An 18,260-nucleotide genomic window follows, 5' to 3' on the forward strand; every position below is an offset into this window, starting at 1 on the left:
GTGAACCTTCTAGAAACAAATTACCTCAGTATCAGCAATATAGTTTTCAGCAGATTCTGTTACACAAGTAACATTTATCATTGTGAATTAATCTCGATAACTATATTATTAGTTGAAGTAAGAATTGTTTTTTAGTTCAAGTAGGAGTTTTTTTTATGTTGAAATACTGTGGAACAAATGGATGCTTGTTTTGCCTGTGCAGAACTGGGTTTGGTTATCCCTGCATTTGCTTGGTAGCCTAGGTCCTAGACAGCTTTTGAGTAACCCTCTTGGGATGTTTATTTATGTGTTTAGAGAACATAATTTGGTAAAATTTTAGTTAATTGACTTCTTGCTATCTCTGAAAGAGTTTAGGTAAACAAAATGAAACTTTCAGGGATGAATCTACAGACAAAAGTATGTCCTGGGAAGGTATTTTAAAGTACCTTGATCTTTGATGACCTTTAAAAATATATGTGTTATAAAAGTGAAACCTTGCAAAATAAATTTTCTGTTTAATTGAAGTACAACAAAATTGTTTTCAGCTTCATAACTTTGCTCAATTCCATTTTATAAGGTTTTAAAGATATACAAATACATTTCCTAAATTTTGAAAAAAAAACTTTGATATGGCTTAAAATTCTACTCAAATAACAGGAATTGCATTTTCAGAACTAAAGGCAGAGAAAAAGCAATTAGTAACTGAAAATTAAGGTAAAATGTTGTTTTGTCAAAATTTCAATTGGTATAGACCTGTCATGTAGGCAAATTTTTAGGGCCCTCTAGAGGGAAGAGTAGAGGTGGGTACTTCAAAATACCTTCTTGGGACATACTTTAGCCTGTAGACCCATCCCTGAGAGTTTCATTTTTCTAACCTAAACCCTTTTCAAGATAGCAAGAAGTCAATTAACTAGAATTTTACCCATGATTTAGCTTAGGAATGGTAAAATGGTAGAGTAGGTTATCACAGAAGTAAACACTAAAAAAGATTTCATCATCTTATGATGTTTATAGCCCTCCTGTGTTTCTGACAATTTCCTCTCCCTGTGGCTCCAGATATAGCTTTAGGCTATGTGTAAAGCAAAATTTGGTATAGTGTATGTTTTGCTACCTTTGCTTAACAGTTTAAGTTCTTGGTAAAGTTCTAGTTCAGTGACTTCTTGCTATCTCAGAAAGGGGTTAGGTTAGGAAAATGAAATTTTGGGGATGGGTTTACAGGCTAAAGTAGGCTATATCCTGGGAAGGTATTTTAAAATACCCTCCTCCACTCCTCTCTCTAGAGGGCCCTGAAAGTTGCCTACATGACAGGTCTATTCCTATTGAAATTTTGACAAAACAGCATTTTACCTTAATTTTCAGTTACCAGTTGTCTTTTCCATGCCTTTAGGTCTGAAAATACAATTCCTGTTATTTGAGAAGAAATCTGAGCCATATCAATGTTTTTTGTTTTTTTTTTTTTTCAAATTTTAGGAAATATATTTGCATATCTTTAAGAAGTTTACTGCATAGGGATCAAGTTAGAATATGTACAGACTCTAAAAGTGCTGTTTCATGTTTAAATGAATTCAGTGATGGAGCAAATCAATCAAGAGAAGTGATTTCATGCTTTGTAGCCATGTAACAACTGCTTTCTAAAGGAATAAAGCTATCGCTTCATTGGATACCTGGTCACAAGAAAATCCAGGGTAATGAACAAGCTGATTTAGCTGCTAAAATGGCTGCCAGTGCAGACATGCAAATAATGCAAACAACAACACCAACAATGGTATTCCAGATAGAAGACATAATACAGCAAATAGAACAGTTTAGCTTTGAAGAAAATAGAAATCTCTCTGGAAATCTTTTGATTACAAAGAAGACCAGAAGGAAATAAGTTATATGAAAGTTTATCAAGAGAAGAAGGAAAAATTGCATTTCAACTTAGGTGACACATGCAGCTACAAGATCATATCTTTCTTGTTTCTATGGAAAAGATCCGAATTGCATCTATTGTGGTCAGACAGAGACCTTAGCACACCTCATCATCCATTGTGTCTGCACATAATGTTACAGGACGGACATTAGAAGGTTTATGAGAGAACATCAAATAAAACTATGTGAAGAATTACTTGCAGGAGCATTAACTGAAGAACAATTGGTTGAAAGTATAAATTTAGTTTGTGAATTTTTGAGATTGATTGATAGAAAAAGGATGTTGTAAACTTTTCACAGCAAATTGTAAAAATACAATTGTGGAAGTGCATGGACCTTAGGACCTTATAAATTGGGATTAAGCAAAGTTGTTCTTAAAGGTCATCAAAAGTAGGACCCTCTGGAGGTTGGAGAGGGGAAGCAGAAATCTAGGAAAATGCTTGAAGTGGAGAGATTGAGATGAAACTTGATGGGAAGAATAAGCACAAGCTCTAGATACATGATTACATAATTGGAACAGATGTGCTCTCTTTGAGAGAGTTAGGGGGGTGTTAATTTGGAAAAATAGGAGAATTGAGGTATTTAACTTAAGAATGGGTGACCAGATTGTTAAAATAAGATAAAAAATCTTGTTTATTTTGGGGAGTTGGAGGGGGGCAGTGTTTTGGTGAATATGGGACATGCTAGGACAATGAAAATTGGTAGGTATGTCAGGGGCCTGCACAGATTGACTTGATAAAGTCGTTTTCCCCAATTTGACCATCTGGGGGGCTGAAGGGAGAGGAAAAATTAGAAAAAACAAGGTTATGAGGAAAAATTAGGTTAAAATGATATACAATTACACTGAAGATTATAGTTTGTGAGTAAGATGACTTCTCCTCTTTCTTGACAAGACAACCCACTTTTTTGTGGGTGCTTAGAAACTTTGAATCATTGCAGTAGAGAGGTACATGTTTCATTTGTTGAGAGGTTCATGTTTAATATTGTTTTCATTGCAGTAGAGAGGTACATGTTTCATTTGTTGAGAGGTACATGTTTAATATTAAAATATCCTGGCATGATGCTGCAAGAATTTGATCACCAGGTTCAATTGCATGTTAAAGCAGTCAGAATGGCAAGGCCACCAAAGGGGCATCCAAGTGCTGCAGTTAATATAGATGGGGAGAAAAATAAAAAGCAATTGGGGAAAATTTTTGAAGCTCTTTTTTATCTGTTGAAAGAAGATGTTCTTGAAGACAGTTCACTTCATATTTTTAGAGTAATTGGGTCAAGATTGGAATTTTGTCTGTGAATGTCATTTATATTCCATGATAGAACTGATATAGGGATGTATCATATTCTTGGGATCTGCTTTAATAGGTATTAAGTCACAGGGCACTTCAAGCTGTAGTATGGGTGACTGGAGGACTTGCAAAGAGCACATTTTGCAGGTTTCTTATTGGGATTGTTTTTAGAGCTGGAATGTCCCCCTCTACCACAGACTGAGCAAATGGAGGAGTTGTTACAAGATATATGGCCAAACTGCTCACAGTTATAGCATTGGGTAAGAGCAATTTCTATTCTTCAATTGGTAGATGCTTGTAACCAACTACAATTGGGGAGTGCATTGCAGTGAATAAATGCTGTTTGCATTCAAACTTAAGCTTATATGAGTGGGCTGTGTTGGTCTTGACTGCAAAAATGCAGTTTTCCATCTTACCGCAAACATCTTCAGAGCAAGAGTCAGCTGGTAGTCAACACACAATTCTGTAATAAGTGGTGGATTTTACTTTTGCACTGAGGCGGGAATCAGAGATTGAAAAGGCTTGAGCTACAGATTTAACAGCATCCTTGCTATCTACAATTACTGTCCAGAGAGATTTACAAGGCTTCGGTTTGATGATGTTAACAGTATCATTGCCACAAACCTTGTTTGAGTATTCTTTCTAAGCTACCACATTTGTCACATCTTTGAATTTTTCATAACAATGGCATATGAGGGACTTGGAGATATAGATGCAGAGTCATTTCTACTAAACCCACTAACTCAACAAAGTTGTCAAACTTGACAACCAACTTGTTCACTTTTTTAGTTAAAGTAGTGGTAATCTCACCACCAATTTCTGGAACCATATCAGGTTCAAAAATAACATATCTTGGGAGACTATTTTTCTTTTTGTTGTGTTGTTGGATAGCTTTTATGATGTCTTCCATGTTGTTAGCTGGGTTTTTTTCTAGATGTCACACAAGTTGCTAAATTAGCACAAGTCCACACTAGCTCCTTAACTGCCATAATGGAATCCATACCAAAAAAGGGAAGGGCTTTTGTTGCAATGTCATCAGAGCTGACAAGTTTGCATTGTTCAGAACAGTGTTCCAAAAAAGTGTTTTGCTTGCCATCTCCAAAATGGGAAATGCAGGACCCACTACACCTCTCCCCAGCAGTTTAAGTACAAAAGCACAGTTGGTACTTTGGCGCTTCTATACTGTTCCTGCTCCCTTCTACAAAGTTAGAAAAACTCTCTTTTTCCTTCAAAAAATCACAATTCAATTCAAGTCCTTTATTATCCGTTTATCCAGCAATGGTATTAAAGCAAACCAGTCACATAAGTTTCAATTAAAACTGATCTTTTGCCAGATGTTGCAAGATCTAGCTAGCTTCACTGGGATTAAAATTCAGTATTCATAAAAATTGCTGAGAAAGCTTACTTGTTTGATACTGTCAATAAATATCCAATTTTGAGATAGATACATTCACCTTGAACTGTGAATTGTAACTGATATATACCAGTTATCATATATAACTGATATTGTATATGATGTAATGATATATATCAGTCCAACATATATCTATATATGTAAAAATAAGTTGTATGTTTGTTTGTTTATGCACATATGATGTCATTATAAGTATATAAGGGGGCAATTCATAGAGAAATTTCAGTATAAATCCTACAATGGCAGAAGAAACAGCTGAGAAAGCTGCTCAAAGAGTTAATTCAAAGAGAAATTTTAGTATAAATCCTACGATGGCAGAAGAAACAGCTGAGGAAGCTGCTCAAAGAGTTAAGAGAAAGTAAGAAAAGAAAGCATGCTGAGGAATCACAAGAACAACATGAAAACAGGCTTGCATCTTAAAGAGAAATTACCAAAAGAATCATGTTGAGGAATCACAAGAACAATGTGAAAACAGGCTTGAGGCTCAAAGAGAAATTACCAAAAAACCATGTCAAGGAATCACAAGAACAATATGAAAACAGGCTTGCAGCTCAAAGAGATAATGCCAAAAGAAAGCATGCTGAGGAATCACAAGAACAACGTGAAAATTATTGCCTGGCATTCAGGTACAGCCCAGTAAATGATTATAGCTTGAGTAGATGTGTTCAAATTGGGACTATGTCTAAAATTTGTTCCTATTGCAAGGCCTTGAAATCTAATGGTGAAACAATGGGAATGTGTTGCTCCTCAGGGAAAGTTAAGCTTTCTCAACTGGCTGCACCACCAGAGCCATGAATGAAGACTTTATGACATTACAGACCAGGACACTGGGACACAAGTAATATAAATGACGACTGGGACACTCAAAGAGAAATTGCAGACCAGGACATAGGGAATATAAATGACGACCGGGACACAGGGACAAAACTACAATGGGGACGCCAGAAGGGCACAGGGGGGATATATAAATGATGGCGGGGACATAGGGAATATTCAATTAGCAATCACCATCAACAAAGCTCAAGGGCAATCATTAGAAAAATGTGGTATAGATCTGAATACAGATTGTTTTCCCATGGACATTTATATGTTGCATGTTCAAGAGTCGGTAAACCTGACAATCTATTTATATGCACAGACAATGGGACAGTGAAGAATGTTGTATATTTGCAAGTTTTACGTAGTTATGGCGCGTAACAACTTACGCGTGTGCAGTTGAACTGTAGGATCTACCAAGAAACAGTAGGTACCATCTGATTCTCTTAAAAAAATCTATTAAAAATTACTAGCATTTGTGAGTAAAAAGGAACCATTTAAGCCCTAGAAAAAGGTTGAGCAACTTAAAAAAAAAACTAATAATAATTGTTTCCTTCTCCTTGGAAATCCTATTTATGGACCATTTTATATGCAGTACCATTTGAAACTCATAAGAAGTTCTCTAAAGAGGGATATATACAGCCCCATTGTAAGGAGGAATCATGCAGAACAAGTAAATCTTGATCTAGTAAAACTTTCAAATTAAATGATTGTGATTATGAATTTGTTCTTGAAGGAGTACATTTGAACTCTAATTTCAGATTCTCTTGGGAAGGTCCAAATCACTAAATAGGTTGGATCCCATGCTTTGGTGACAAAGTTTGGTGTGAGTTAGACATATAATAGACAAGCACTTTCTAGCCAGTTTACTAAATTTTGAACTAATTACTAACATTCTGATGCAGCAATATCAATGAATCCTGTTTCTGACCTTTTGATTTTTGTTGTGGTGGTAAATCAAACTAAAATTTGACTTAATTTGTGTTAATATGTTTCTTTTTAGGTCTTTATTTCAGAAATTGGGTAGAGTCATTCTAGCTCACTTCTTTGTAGAGATTCAGTGATGTCTTTAATTGTAGAACTGTGAACAGAATGAGATATTTAGTAGGTGCAGCAAATTGTTTGTCTAGAATGCCTGTTGTCTAAAGTTAGGACCTTATGATGTATATTTTTCAGCCCATTAGGGTAACACTGTTCAATAGCCAAGTTTTTACATAATGTATTCAAACTGTTATTCCTCCATGTATTTGTAGAATGCCTCGTCGTGGTCGTTCTTCACCAGCCCCATCTAGACATGCTCCAGCTCCTGTAAGGGCTGCCCCACCTGCACCAGTTCAAGCTGCTCCACCTGCACCCATGGTTCAGCAACCACAACAGCCTAGTCTAATGAAGCAGATGGCTGCAACTGCTGGAGGAGTTGCAATTGGATCAGCTGTTGTAAGTTCCTATAAATTAATATTCATGATTGTAGCAATAGGTGCAGCCTAGTAAACAAACTTTAGCCCATAGTAACAAAAAATTTAAAGCCACATTTTGAAAAAAAAACTACTGTCAAGTCAGAAAAAATCTTCAATTGAAGCTGATTTGTAATGGTAACTATTATTTCAGTCAATTTTAATGCTAGAGTTTTATTTGAAAAAAAATACAATTTAGAATTTTCTTTTTGAAGTCTAATAATGTTTTACTCTGCTAAAAAGAAGAGGAAGACTAAGAGATTCTATTGATTAGCAATGCAGAAAAGGACAAAAAAGAGGGCAAAATATTAGTAATGTAGATTGCAAAGCTTTGGTAGAGCATTTTAACAGGCAATAAAACAATGCTAATGATGATATTGGTAGTCCAATGGTCAGATAACATAAACTTCTTTTTCAACATACTCCCCCCCAAGCCTGGGGAAGGGTTGTAACTTATGCTGTGGGTGCATATAAGGTTCTTATGGAAGAGGTGGCTGCATAAACTTTGTAGGGAACTAAAAAGGTTAGAAGTTTCCTTTTTAGAGTCAAAAGTGATCTGATGGTGACTAGCCCCCCCCCCCTGCTAACTATGTTTTTCCCAAATTTGTCCAGTAGAATTTTTTTTATATACCTATTTTGTTCAAAATAGACCAAAGATAATATAACAAAACTCCAGGGATAAAACAGTCCCACAGAATCCTGGGTAAGTGTTGTAAAATGTGCCCTTGGGTTATATAAGGTTTTTATTGAAAGAATGGTTGTATAAACTTCGAAGGGTGCACATTTAATTGAAAGGCGGAATCTCTAGCGCATTTTTTAAGAGTCAAAAGTGATCAGAGGGCAACTAGCTCCCCCTCCCCTAGGTCCTTTTTCCCCAAATGCATCCAGTCAAAGTTTTGAGATAGCTATTTTTGTCAAAATAGTTTAAAGATTAAATATATTGTATGAAAACAAATATGACAGTGAAAAGGGTATGAAAGAATTGATGCATATACCAGAGGCTACAATTTAGGTAAATTTAAGGTAAAATATGGATTACTTTAGATCTTAGGATTACATTAACTAAGTTATGGTCAGCACTAAGGTGAAAAGTTATTTTCCTGGTTGTTCTAGGAGGGGCATTTTTATTTCCTTGTACATGGTTTTCAACCATGTTGATTCCAGTGGTATACTTTTCATTTTGATCTGACGCCATTTTTGAGGGCTTTCAGACTTTTTTTTGGAAATCGCCATAGATTTCTTTTCACAACAAACTTTTACTTTTAAGACAAACTGAAATAATAGTTACCATCCTGAGTCAGTGTGGGATGGCGATTTTTTTCACTAGTCTGTTTTTTTTTCTTCCAAAATGTGTTTTTTAATTTTTGGTTACTATGGGCTGTGGTTTGCTCTTTACTAGATTGCAGCTCCTGCTGCAACCATGATAATTGTAGCACAGAACAGAAATATTACCAGAAATCATAATGGAGTAAATATAAATTTTACATTTTGATGAGTTTTTATGGCACTTGGTATTAACCAAGTGACATATAGCAATCGCCAATTCTGTTGGTCTGTCTGTCGGTCCCGGTTTTGCTACTTTAGGCACTTCCAGGTAAGCTAGGACGATGAAATTTGGCAGGCGTATCAGGGACGGGACCAGCTTAAATTGTTTTCCCATTTTGACCATCTGGGGGGGGAGTAGGGGGCCGGTTAATTCAGAAAAAATAGAAAAAATGAAGTATTTTTATCTTATGAATGGGTGATGGGATCTTAATGAAATTTGATGTTTGGAATGATATTGTGTCTCAGAGCTCTTATTTTAAATCCTGACCGGATCTGATGGACATTGGGGGGGAGTTGGAGGGGGGAACCTAAAATCTTGGAAAACACTTAGAGTGGAGGGATTGGGATGAAACTTGATGGGAAAAATAAGCATAAGTCCCAGGTACATCGGAACGGATCCGCTCTCTTTGGGATAGTTGGGGGGGGGGGGTAATTCTGAAAAAATAGAAAAAAAATGAGGTATTTTTAACTTACGAACGGGTGATCGGATCTCAATGAAATTTGATGTTTAGAAGGATATCGTGTCTTAGAGCTCTTATTTTAAATCCCGACCGGATCTGATGATATTGGGGGGGGGGAGGGTTGGGAGGGGAAAACCTAAAACTTGGAAAACAATTAGAGTGGAGGGATCAGGATGAAACTTGGTGAGAGAAATTAACACAAGTGCTAGATACATGATTGACATAAACGGAACGGATCTGCTCTCTTTGGAATAGTTGGGGGGGGGGGGCTATTTCTGAAAAATTAGAAAAAATGAGGTATTTTTAACTTACGAACGGGTGATCGGATCTCAATGAAATTTGATATTTAGAAGGATATCGTGGCTCAGAGCTCTTGGCTTAAACCCGACCAGATCTGGTGACATAGGAGGGGGGAGTTGGGAGGGGGAAACCTAAAACTTGAAAAACACTTAGAGTGGAGGGATCGGGATGAAACTTGGTGGAAAAAATAATCACGAATCCTAGATACATGATTGACATAGCCGGACGGATCCGCTCTCTTTGGGGTAGTTGGGGGTGGGGTTAATTCTGAAAAATTATAAAAAATGAAGTATTTTTAACTTACGAACGGGTTATCGGATCTCAATGAAATTTGATATTTAGAAGGGTATCGTGTCTCAAAGCTCTTATTTTAGATCCTGACTGGATCCGGTGACGTTGGGGGAATCTAAAATAATGGAAAACGCTTAGATTGGAGGGATTGAGATGAAACTTGGTGGGGAAAATAAGCAGAAGTCTCACATACGTCATTTACGTAATTGGAACGGATCCGATCTATTGGGGGGGGGGGGGGGGTAATTCTGAAAAATAAGAAAAAGTGACGTATTTTTAACTTACGAAGGAGTGATCGGATCTTCAAGAAACTTCATATTAAGAAGGACCTCGTAACTCAGATCTCTTATTTTAAATCTCAACCGGATCAAGCGTAATTGGGGGGGGGGCAGTTGGGGGGGGGGACCGGAAATCTTAGAAAATACTTAAAGCGGTGAGATCAGGATGAAACTGGATGGGGAGAATAAAAACCTGTCTAAGATACGTGACTGACATAACCGGACCGGATCTGCTCTCTTTGGTGGAATTGAAGGGGGGGGGGTAATTTGAAAATTGAGGTATTTGTAACTTACGAAAGGGTGACCAGATCTTAATGAAATTTGGTATTTAAAAGGATCTTGTGCTTTAAAGTTCTTATTTTAAATTCCGGCCAGATCCTGTGACGTTGGGGGGAGTTGGAGGGGGAAACCGGAATTCTTGGAAAATGTGAAAATTGGGGTATTTTTATCTTACGAATAGATGATCGGATCTTAATGAAATTTGATTTTTAGAAAGAATTCATGTCTCAGAGCTCTTATTTCAAATCCCGACCAGATCGTTTAATATTGGGGGGAGTTGGAGGGGGAAATCTTGGAAAAACACTTGGAGTGTAGGAATCGGGATGAAGCTTGGTGGATAGAATAAACAAATGTCCTTGATACGTGATTGACAGAATCGTACTGAATTTGCTCTCTTTGGGGGAGTTGGGGGGAGGGATTCGGTGATTTGGCGAGTTTGGTGCTTCTGGACGTGCTAGGACGATGAAAATTGATAGGCGTGTCAGGGAGCTGCACAATTTGACTTGATAAAGTCGTTTTCCCAGATTCAACTATCTGGGGGGCTAAAGGGAGAGGAAAAATTAGAAAAAATTAGGTATTTATAACTTACGAGTGGGTGATCGGATCTTAATGAATTTTGATATTTAGAAGGACATCGTGACTCAGAGCTCTTATTTTAAATCCTGACCGGCATTATGCCTCATATTTTTCTTTTTAAATCAATCTATTGATTCATAGAATTTTGTTAGAGCTCATACCATATGATCTCTTGGCTCTTAGCTCTTCTCGCCTCGTCACAAGTGCCATATGAGCTTTTAGCTCTTGTTAAAGTTTTTTTGTATCCCCCCACGGAATAATAACCATTCTTGATTCAAAGTCTTTGTTATAACCCTTGAGGGTTATATATCAATTTTTACCTCTACCTACCCTCCCCTCGTCTCTCCCTTAAAATTAATTATGTATTTATCTAAAACTTCAATGTGAGTTGTGACCTCCCTAACTAACTACTAAATGATCAAATAACCCCATAATGGAAGTTTAATTGCCTTTTATGTTTTTTAATTTGTCCATTGCTTACAAGATAGTATCTGCTCTTAAAAACATATGGACATTTTTCGTATTTTTTTTTCTGCAGGGGTAGGGAAAGTTGTCTTGGGGAATTTCCTGTGGGAAGAAAATTTCTAGGAAGAATTTTCTTTCAATGGGGAGCATGTTGTCTAAATATATTTTTCCGTGGTAAAATGCAGGTGTATGTCCACAGGGGTGCTACAAGATGACATCTCCTTTCTTATTGCACAAAAATGTTTCTAGCGTTTATTTTAATCCTTATCTGAAGAAATTTGTTCCATAATGCAGGAATATAGTAAGATACCAAAGGTGACGTTTTAGTAAGACACCAAAAAGATGACGTTTCAGTTGCCTAGTTTTCTTAGCCTGACTTAATCAAATGAAAATTAAATGAGTTTTTGGGACTAGTAGCCTAATTCTTCTTAGTTCTCAAGTATAAAATGAACACCAGATACATTTCTCTGCAATAAAAAGGGAGTTGTCACCTTGCAGCATCTTTGTTGAACACAGTTTTCCAAGGAAAAATCTTGCCAGAAAATTTGATCCCTGCTCAGAATTTCCCCATGACAATCCTGCTGTAGCATGTAAAATTATGCTTGCAGAGAGGAAGAAAGACAAATAAATAGAATTTTATAGAAGAATTCCAACAGAACAGTCCCCTGCGAAAAATGTTCGTATTCTTTCCGATGTTTTGTAGTTACAGAGGGAGGGAGATACTTCAAAGTTTGCATTTTAAGACCAAATTATCCCAGCTCTCATTGATCCTTTGGATATATTAAATAATAATAATAATAAAAAAAAAAAAAATTCCAACTGAAACAAAGAAGCAAGCTCTCATTGAGCTTTTAGATAAATACAGAATTTATTCTGTATTTATCAGGGGCCAAATTTATTCCATATAGAAGGGAGAATGCCCCTTCCTCATCCCTGTCTCAAATTATGGTTGCTGAAACTTCTTAGAAGGCTTATTGCATAAAAAATTGAGAGATCTAGTCTTTTTTCAATTATTAACTAGTTAACGTTTGCAGAATTTTTAAGTTTTAAGTTTAGTTTTCTAGTTGAAGTTTTCTATATAATAGTTTTAAAAGTTTTCATTATTAAAACTAATAATGCTGTTTTTTCTATGATTTGTTCCCATCCACTAATCTGATTGCTATTTGAAACCCTATCAATTTAAAAGGCCCCTGCCCCGTGATTGAAAGCATTGGCGATACGACGATTTTCAGACGACTTTTAGAATTTACATGGGAAAAGTCGAGAGATTCCTCTCAATTACTGTTTGTTTTGGTTTTTTTTTAAACTTCAGTAGCAAATTATTTTTTTTTGTTTTAAGCTTGATTTGCCTATTCAACTTCAGCTTTACTCATTTTAAGGTTTATTTATTCATTTATGCCTATTATATGTTTTTCTTGCTATGATTGTTTTATTTAACTTCTGTTCGTTTTGGGTTTCATTTATTCTTTAATATTATATATATATAGTCGTTTTTTAGTTTGAGTTACTGTAGGTTTCAATTTCTTCTATTCTGAAGTTTAATATGGCCTTTACTTGTCTTCAGAAAACTTCTTTTCCAGAAGGCTTTTTCCAAGTAATTTCGAATAATAACTATGTAGATGCACTTAGTCAAAGCTCTAAGGAGGGAGAGATAGCATTTCACCCCTTAAAGATTGGTTTGGAGTGTTTATGCTTTCTGGGAAATTTTGATATAATTAATATACAGGCTGAATCCATATTTAAAAATGTGGATGTAGAGGCCTAACTTGTATATACCCTTTCTGGTTTGTCCTCAAGTCTTGGCAGTGCTTTTAAACCATCATTATAGGCATCTTAAAGTAAAATTGATGAAGTTTTTCTTTGTTTCTACATTAGCAAGTTTTATATGAGACCCATTGGCCCTTAGATTTCTTGGCCCGTAAACGTCTTATTTCATCTACTCATTTTGCTATGTGTTTGATGGAAGAAAGTTTTGTTTCAAATAACTAAAGATTGTTTTTATTGCCTTTTAGGGCCACACAATTGGTCATGCCATGACTGGTATGTTCAGTGGTGGCTCACGGCCTGCTGAAGCAGCTCCAGCTGTAGCCCCTCAACAGCCTGGCTATCAACAGCAGCAAGGTCAAGCTTCATCTGGTCCATGTGCCTGGGAGATCAGTCAGTTTCTCCAGTGTGCTCAGACCCAGTCTGACCTTACCTTATGTGAAGGGTTCAATGAAGCCATTAGACAATGCAAGACTTCTAATAGTAAGCTGTTTTTTTCGTTAATTCTAATTTGTTTTTGTTTAGTGATTTAATGATAAGGAGGGAAAGTTCATTAGTTTTTCTGCTTTCAAATGACCTGTTTTGAGAGGAATCTTACCCAAAATACATTTCTAATGTCAGTTCTATGTTACCGTGAATGTCCAAAATCTGGTCAATGTTGACATTAATTCATTCATTTATTAATTAATTCATTCATTTATTAAGTACCAAACACGCTATGGTAAAAGTTAAGGTTATTTCAGACAATGTTAGTTTAAGTTAAATTTGGTTTTAAATGTCAGAAAATGGGTTAAAAACCTAACCTAAGGTGACCCAACGCCACCCAACCAAACCTAATTTAACCTAACCTGTCATCATCAAACCTTGCATTGAATTGAAAAAGCCGACTAGCAATGTTGGCCTAATCCTTGGAGAAAAAAGGTATTTCGGACATTGTGGCGGCCGGTGTTTACCCCTCCTCCCCCGGAAAATACCCCCCGTGGAAAATAAGACTTCCCAAATTTGAGAATTTTATTTGTGTTTATTTATTTATATATCTGATTATTTTTTATTACGTTGTTTTTATTTCCCCGTAAGGGAAGGAATTTTAGTACTGGTGTATTACATGCTACAGATTCAAGTTTACGCTGTGTAGAATTCGCGAGCAAACCTGTTTCTTCTTTAGTTTCTTTCAGCTTAGCGCAAGACTGTCATCAGTCTGTCACAAGTGACAGACTAGATAAGAAATACATGATTTAGGCTATATATTTGCGCATAAGGGGGGCTGGGAGGAAAGTATTTGGACAGTTTGAAGTTGGATAACAATTCTTACTGCATAATGTGTAGAAAAATTGTACCTAACACATTTTGCATTAACACCCACTGTACTTTACCCCCCCCTCCCAATGTGCAAATATATAGCCCAAATTTGTTTGTAAAGTAACGAAGAAACGCACAAAGAAGCCGGTTTGTTCTCGAGTTACACATCGTAAACTTGAGTGAGTGGCGTATAATACTCAAGCACCGAAATTTTTCATGGAGAGAGAGAGGGAGCCACATTTCCCGGTATTATTTGAAAACAATCAGAAATTACATTAAAAGAACACATTTTTTTTCGACTGAAAGTAAGGAACACCATCAAAACACCTAGAGGTCTAGTTACCCTCCAATTTTTGGTTACCTAGAAAGGCATCTTGAACTTTTTATATTCTTTACGAACGTTTTTATTAGTAATAAATATATGTAATTTACGTAACGAACTTCTATTGTTGTATTTTTATACCTCGCTCTTTGCACTAAAGCTTGAATTTTGTCTCAATTCCTTAAGAATGACCCCTGAATCACAAAGGCCATAGATTAAATAGTTGAAATTACTAAAAAAACACATTTTTGCGGAAAGAGCAAGGTATTGAGGAGGAGACAAACCCTCTTATATACGCAATAATTTCTGTTCGTTTTAAGTTTTACTGCTCCTTACTTCCAGTTAAAAAAACTTATATTTATATATTTTCTCATTTTTTTTTAAAATAATGCTAGAAAATTTTGAATTAGATTATTCTGAGTTATTCTGAATTAAATTGGCGTATCAAAATATTGATCAGATGTCTTTAGGGGGAAAAGGCTCTAGAGGGGGCTAGTTGTCCTCCAGTTTTTTTGGTCACTTAAAAAGGACACTAGAACTTTTAATGTCTGTTATAATGAGCCCTCTCGCGACATTCTAGGACCACAGGGTCAATATGATCACCTCTGGAAAAAAGACAAGAAAAAACAAAACCCAATAAAACGCGTCCCTGATCTGTCTTCTGGCAAAAAATACAAAATTCCACATTTTTGTAGATAGGAGCTTGAAAATTTAACAATATGGTTTTCTACTACGCTGAATCCGATGGTGTGATTTTTGTTAAGATTGTACGTCTTTCCCTATTTTCTAAAAGAAGGCACATTTTCCCAGACTCGTAACTTTTAATGGGTAAGACTAAACTTGATGAACCTTGAATATTTAACATCAGCATAAAAATACAATTCGTTTGATGTAACTATTGGTATCTAAAATTCCGTTTTTTAGAGTTTCGGTTACTATTGAGTCGGCTCACTCCTTACTACAGTAAAGTTACCACGAACTGTTTGATATCCTGAAGGTTGTAACCGCTATTCTTACCACACAAACATTCTTAAAAAATTACGTTTGTGACTTATAATTTTTTTTTTTGCATTAGGGATGTACCCTTTCTGGTCTTTATCCCCCTTTAACAAAGGATGATGTTAAGAAAATCTGTTTATTTTATTTCAGGTACTATAAACTTTTATTTTATCTCCCCCTTGGTATAGTTACAATATGACAACTTTCTGAAACATTCATAAACTTGATGTTTTAGTAGTAGAAGAAAAACTGAGCTCACTGCAAAGAAAGTTGTCAGTCACAGCAGTCTCTTGATTTTTGCCACATCATAGCTTCCTAATTGATGTTTAGTTTTGTTTCTGGGTTGTTTTATTTTCAGACTCCTCCAGAGTTTCATATGGTTTTGAATGATGTTGGCTATAACCGAAGTATGATTGTTATTCCATTTTATTTTCAGATATGGCGTTGTAAAGTTTCATCAACATAGACTGCTATCATGCTTTATATTGGTAGAGAAATTGAGAAGTTTTATTGGATGTAGTTAATATTGGATGTGTCATTTTGTTACTATATAATGAATAAATAACATAATTACGGTATTCATGCATTTTTCTTTTAAAATTGTATAGCTAGATGTAGTAAGTACTTTTCAACTAAATCTCAGTTCTATTTGCATGAGGGTAGTTGAATATTTACTTTGTTTTTTTTCGATACGCAGTAGATATTTCGTTTCCGAGTAAGAGCTTTTCCCTTTAATGTAGAGAATGGAGCGGAGGGTTTGGCGTGTTCATGTCAGGTTAGGTTAACCTAACCTCTGGCATTCAATAGCAGCCTCTTCTTGACGCGAGAATTATTGTATTTATTTTACTAGGAAAACTTTTTGTCCCTCTTGCATTACTATGTCTATAAAAGGCAGACACTTTCGTAGAGTTTTTGGCAAGATCAGAGATGTTACTTGGGGGGAGATCAGGCAAAAAAAATTCAGAAGATTTGTCAAATCGCTTTTTTTTTTTTATTACCCTAAATTGAGGAAAAACAGGATGTTCAGTCTTTTCTCCCATCTTCTGGAACTTCGTTGTCTATTGACCCCCCCTCTCTCCAAAGGAAACTAAAGTGGTACTACGCTCTAGTAGAAAGAAAACCTAATAGAATGACGCAAAGCTAATTTTCACTAAATTTTATTATACTGTCAAACATGCGATTTATTTCAAAAACAGACTAGAATAAGGCGATAAAAAAGCGAATTCAACAAATGAATCACAGATGCTGGGGTTGGAAAGAATCAATGGGCGACAGTAAACCATTTGTTTTCAATGAAAGAAGCTTCTGTCCCATAGCAGCTCCACGAAATATTTACTGAGGAGATTCGTCAAAGGAAATACAATAATAGCTATAAAATGATGGCAAGGCTATCAACATATGTGTAACAATTATTTTCGTGTAACATTTAAACGGTTAGTCAGTTATTTCAAAACAAAGGAAAAAGAGTAACATAGTATATCTAAACTTCAACTAAAATATAGATTCTCCTTTACGGATATTTGTTGCAAAGGTTTTTCAACATTCTATTAGGAAAATTAGACAAGGATTAATTGGATCCCTCTTCAGAACCTGCACATAAATCAGCCTCCATTATTAATTTATTTTATATGGTATAAGTTTTATGCACAAAACTTGAATTAAGTCTTCTTGATAATAAGTGATTCCTTGTCATTATTTACCCTAGTTTGAAATGTTATTTAAAAAAAGATACAGCAATTTTAATAAAAGTGCAAAGGGCTGATCCAAATTAATCTAAAATAGGTTATTCCTTTCAACAAATGGGCCATTACGAGATCTAATTTATTATGTAAAAAAACAAATACCGTTAAACTAAAAATATAAATAAATAGTCTATTTTGATTCCCACAACCCTGAGAATAGTCAACAAGATCTTCTAGTGGTGTCGGCCGGGGGATGGGGGCTATGCTATAAAGATCCTAAAGATGCTTTAGTTAATCAATGACATCGACAACAGTAACGATATCCCGTTCATGCAAGGATGGGATTTGACCCTTGCGGACAGAAAAATGACTTTACAATAAGTACCATCGACTGATAATTAATCTAGTTCTAAATATCTTTCGGATTCCTCCAACACATAGCCAGAAATTTGTATGCTCCCTTGTTTCTAAGTGTAGAAGTTGAAAATTCTTTGTCTCGATAGTTTTTTCCTTAGCTAATGTCGAAATATAATTTTTAGTACAAAATTATCTAGCAATATATTCTTACTTGGTCGTTTTGTGGTAAAGTTTAGTCGAAAGAGATAAACAACAAAAATTATCACTGGTGCATAATATTATATACCGGTATCACAGCTTTAAAACCGGTTCATTATCGTAGACTTCTATATATATACATATATATACCGGGGTGTGTCCATAGAATCACAGGCATTCACATAACTTCTGCTGTCTGTGAAGCTAACTGTGCAAGGAATTTCTTCTCGTCTTCAGATAAATCGTTCATCAAAGTTCGGCGTACTAGAATTAATGAGTAGTATTAATTTATTGGTCACATCTTAATAGAATAAAGGTAGTGCCATTAGATTCCTTATTTTAGGGTCTTTTCGAAGGTCATTCTTTCTAAGGTGCTGGAAATTAATTTTCATCATATTTTTTTTCCGTTTTATCTTTTGATAATACAATTTGGTTTTAATTCACAATTTTAAGACTTTCCAAAAATAGCCACTTGCGAAGCAATTATTGCTTCACGATTATTAAGAAGCAAATATTACATCGATACAGCAATGTCGATAAACTATACTGATTTATTGCTGGTTGCAGTAACAGACGGGTTACAACCT

The 18,260-nt window shown here is 35.6% G+C and overlaps 2 protein-coding genes across 11 annotated transcripts in view; one reads left to right on the forward strand and one right to left on the reverse strand.

Moving 5' to 3' along the window:
- Window positions 1-16,014, forward strand: LOC136028151 (coiled-coil-helix-coiled-coil-helix domain-containing protein 2-like). 3 transcript variants are annotated; one of them, XM_065705815.1, is made up of 4 exons: window positions 1-117; window positions 6,657-6,840; window positions 13,065-13,299; window positions 15,873-16,014. In XM_065705815.1, the coding sequence occupies exons 2-4, from the start codon at window positions 6,658-6,660 to the stop codon at window positions 15,884-15,886; spliced, it is 432 nt and encodes a 143-aa protein (XP_065561887.1). In that variant the 5' UTR covers window positions 1-117; window position 6,657; the 3' UTR covers window positions 15,887-16,014. The 3 variants fall into 3 exon arrangements, with proteins under 3 accessions (XP_065561887.1, XP_065561889.1, XP_065561888.1); XM_065705817.1 differs by having other exon boundaries at window positions 49-67; XM_065705816.1 differs by having other exon boundaries at window positions 52-140.
- Window positions 16,015-16,577: 563 nt separating this feature from the next.
- The window catches only part of LOC136028152 (uncharacterized), a 202,470-nt gene continuing 200,787 nt past the window's right edge, over window positions 16,578-18,260 (reverse strand). For all 8 annotated transcript variants that reach the window (XM_065705822.1, XM_065705821.1, XM_065705820.1 and 5 more), the window contains one exon: window positions 16,578-17,937. In XM_065705822.1, coding sequence (XP_065561894.1) covers window positions 17,852-17,937 — 86 coding nt within the window. In that variant the 3' untranslated portion in view covers window positions 16,578-17,851. The remainder of the gene's footprint in view (window positions 17,938-18,260) is intronic.

Source organism: Artemia franciscana, chromosome 6 (genome assembly GCF_032884065.1).
Source record: "Artemia franciscana chromosome 6, ASM3288406v1, whole genome shotgun sequence".
In the NCBI taxonomy this organism is placed as follows: Eukaryota; Metazoa; Arthropoda; class Branchiopoda; order Anostraca; family Artemiidae; genus Artemia; species Artemia franciscana.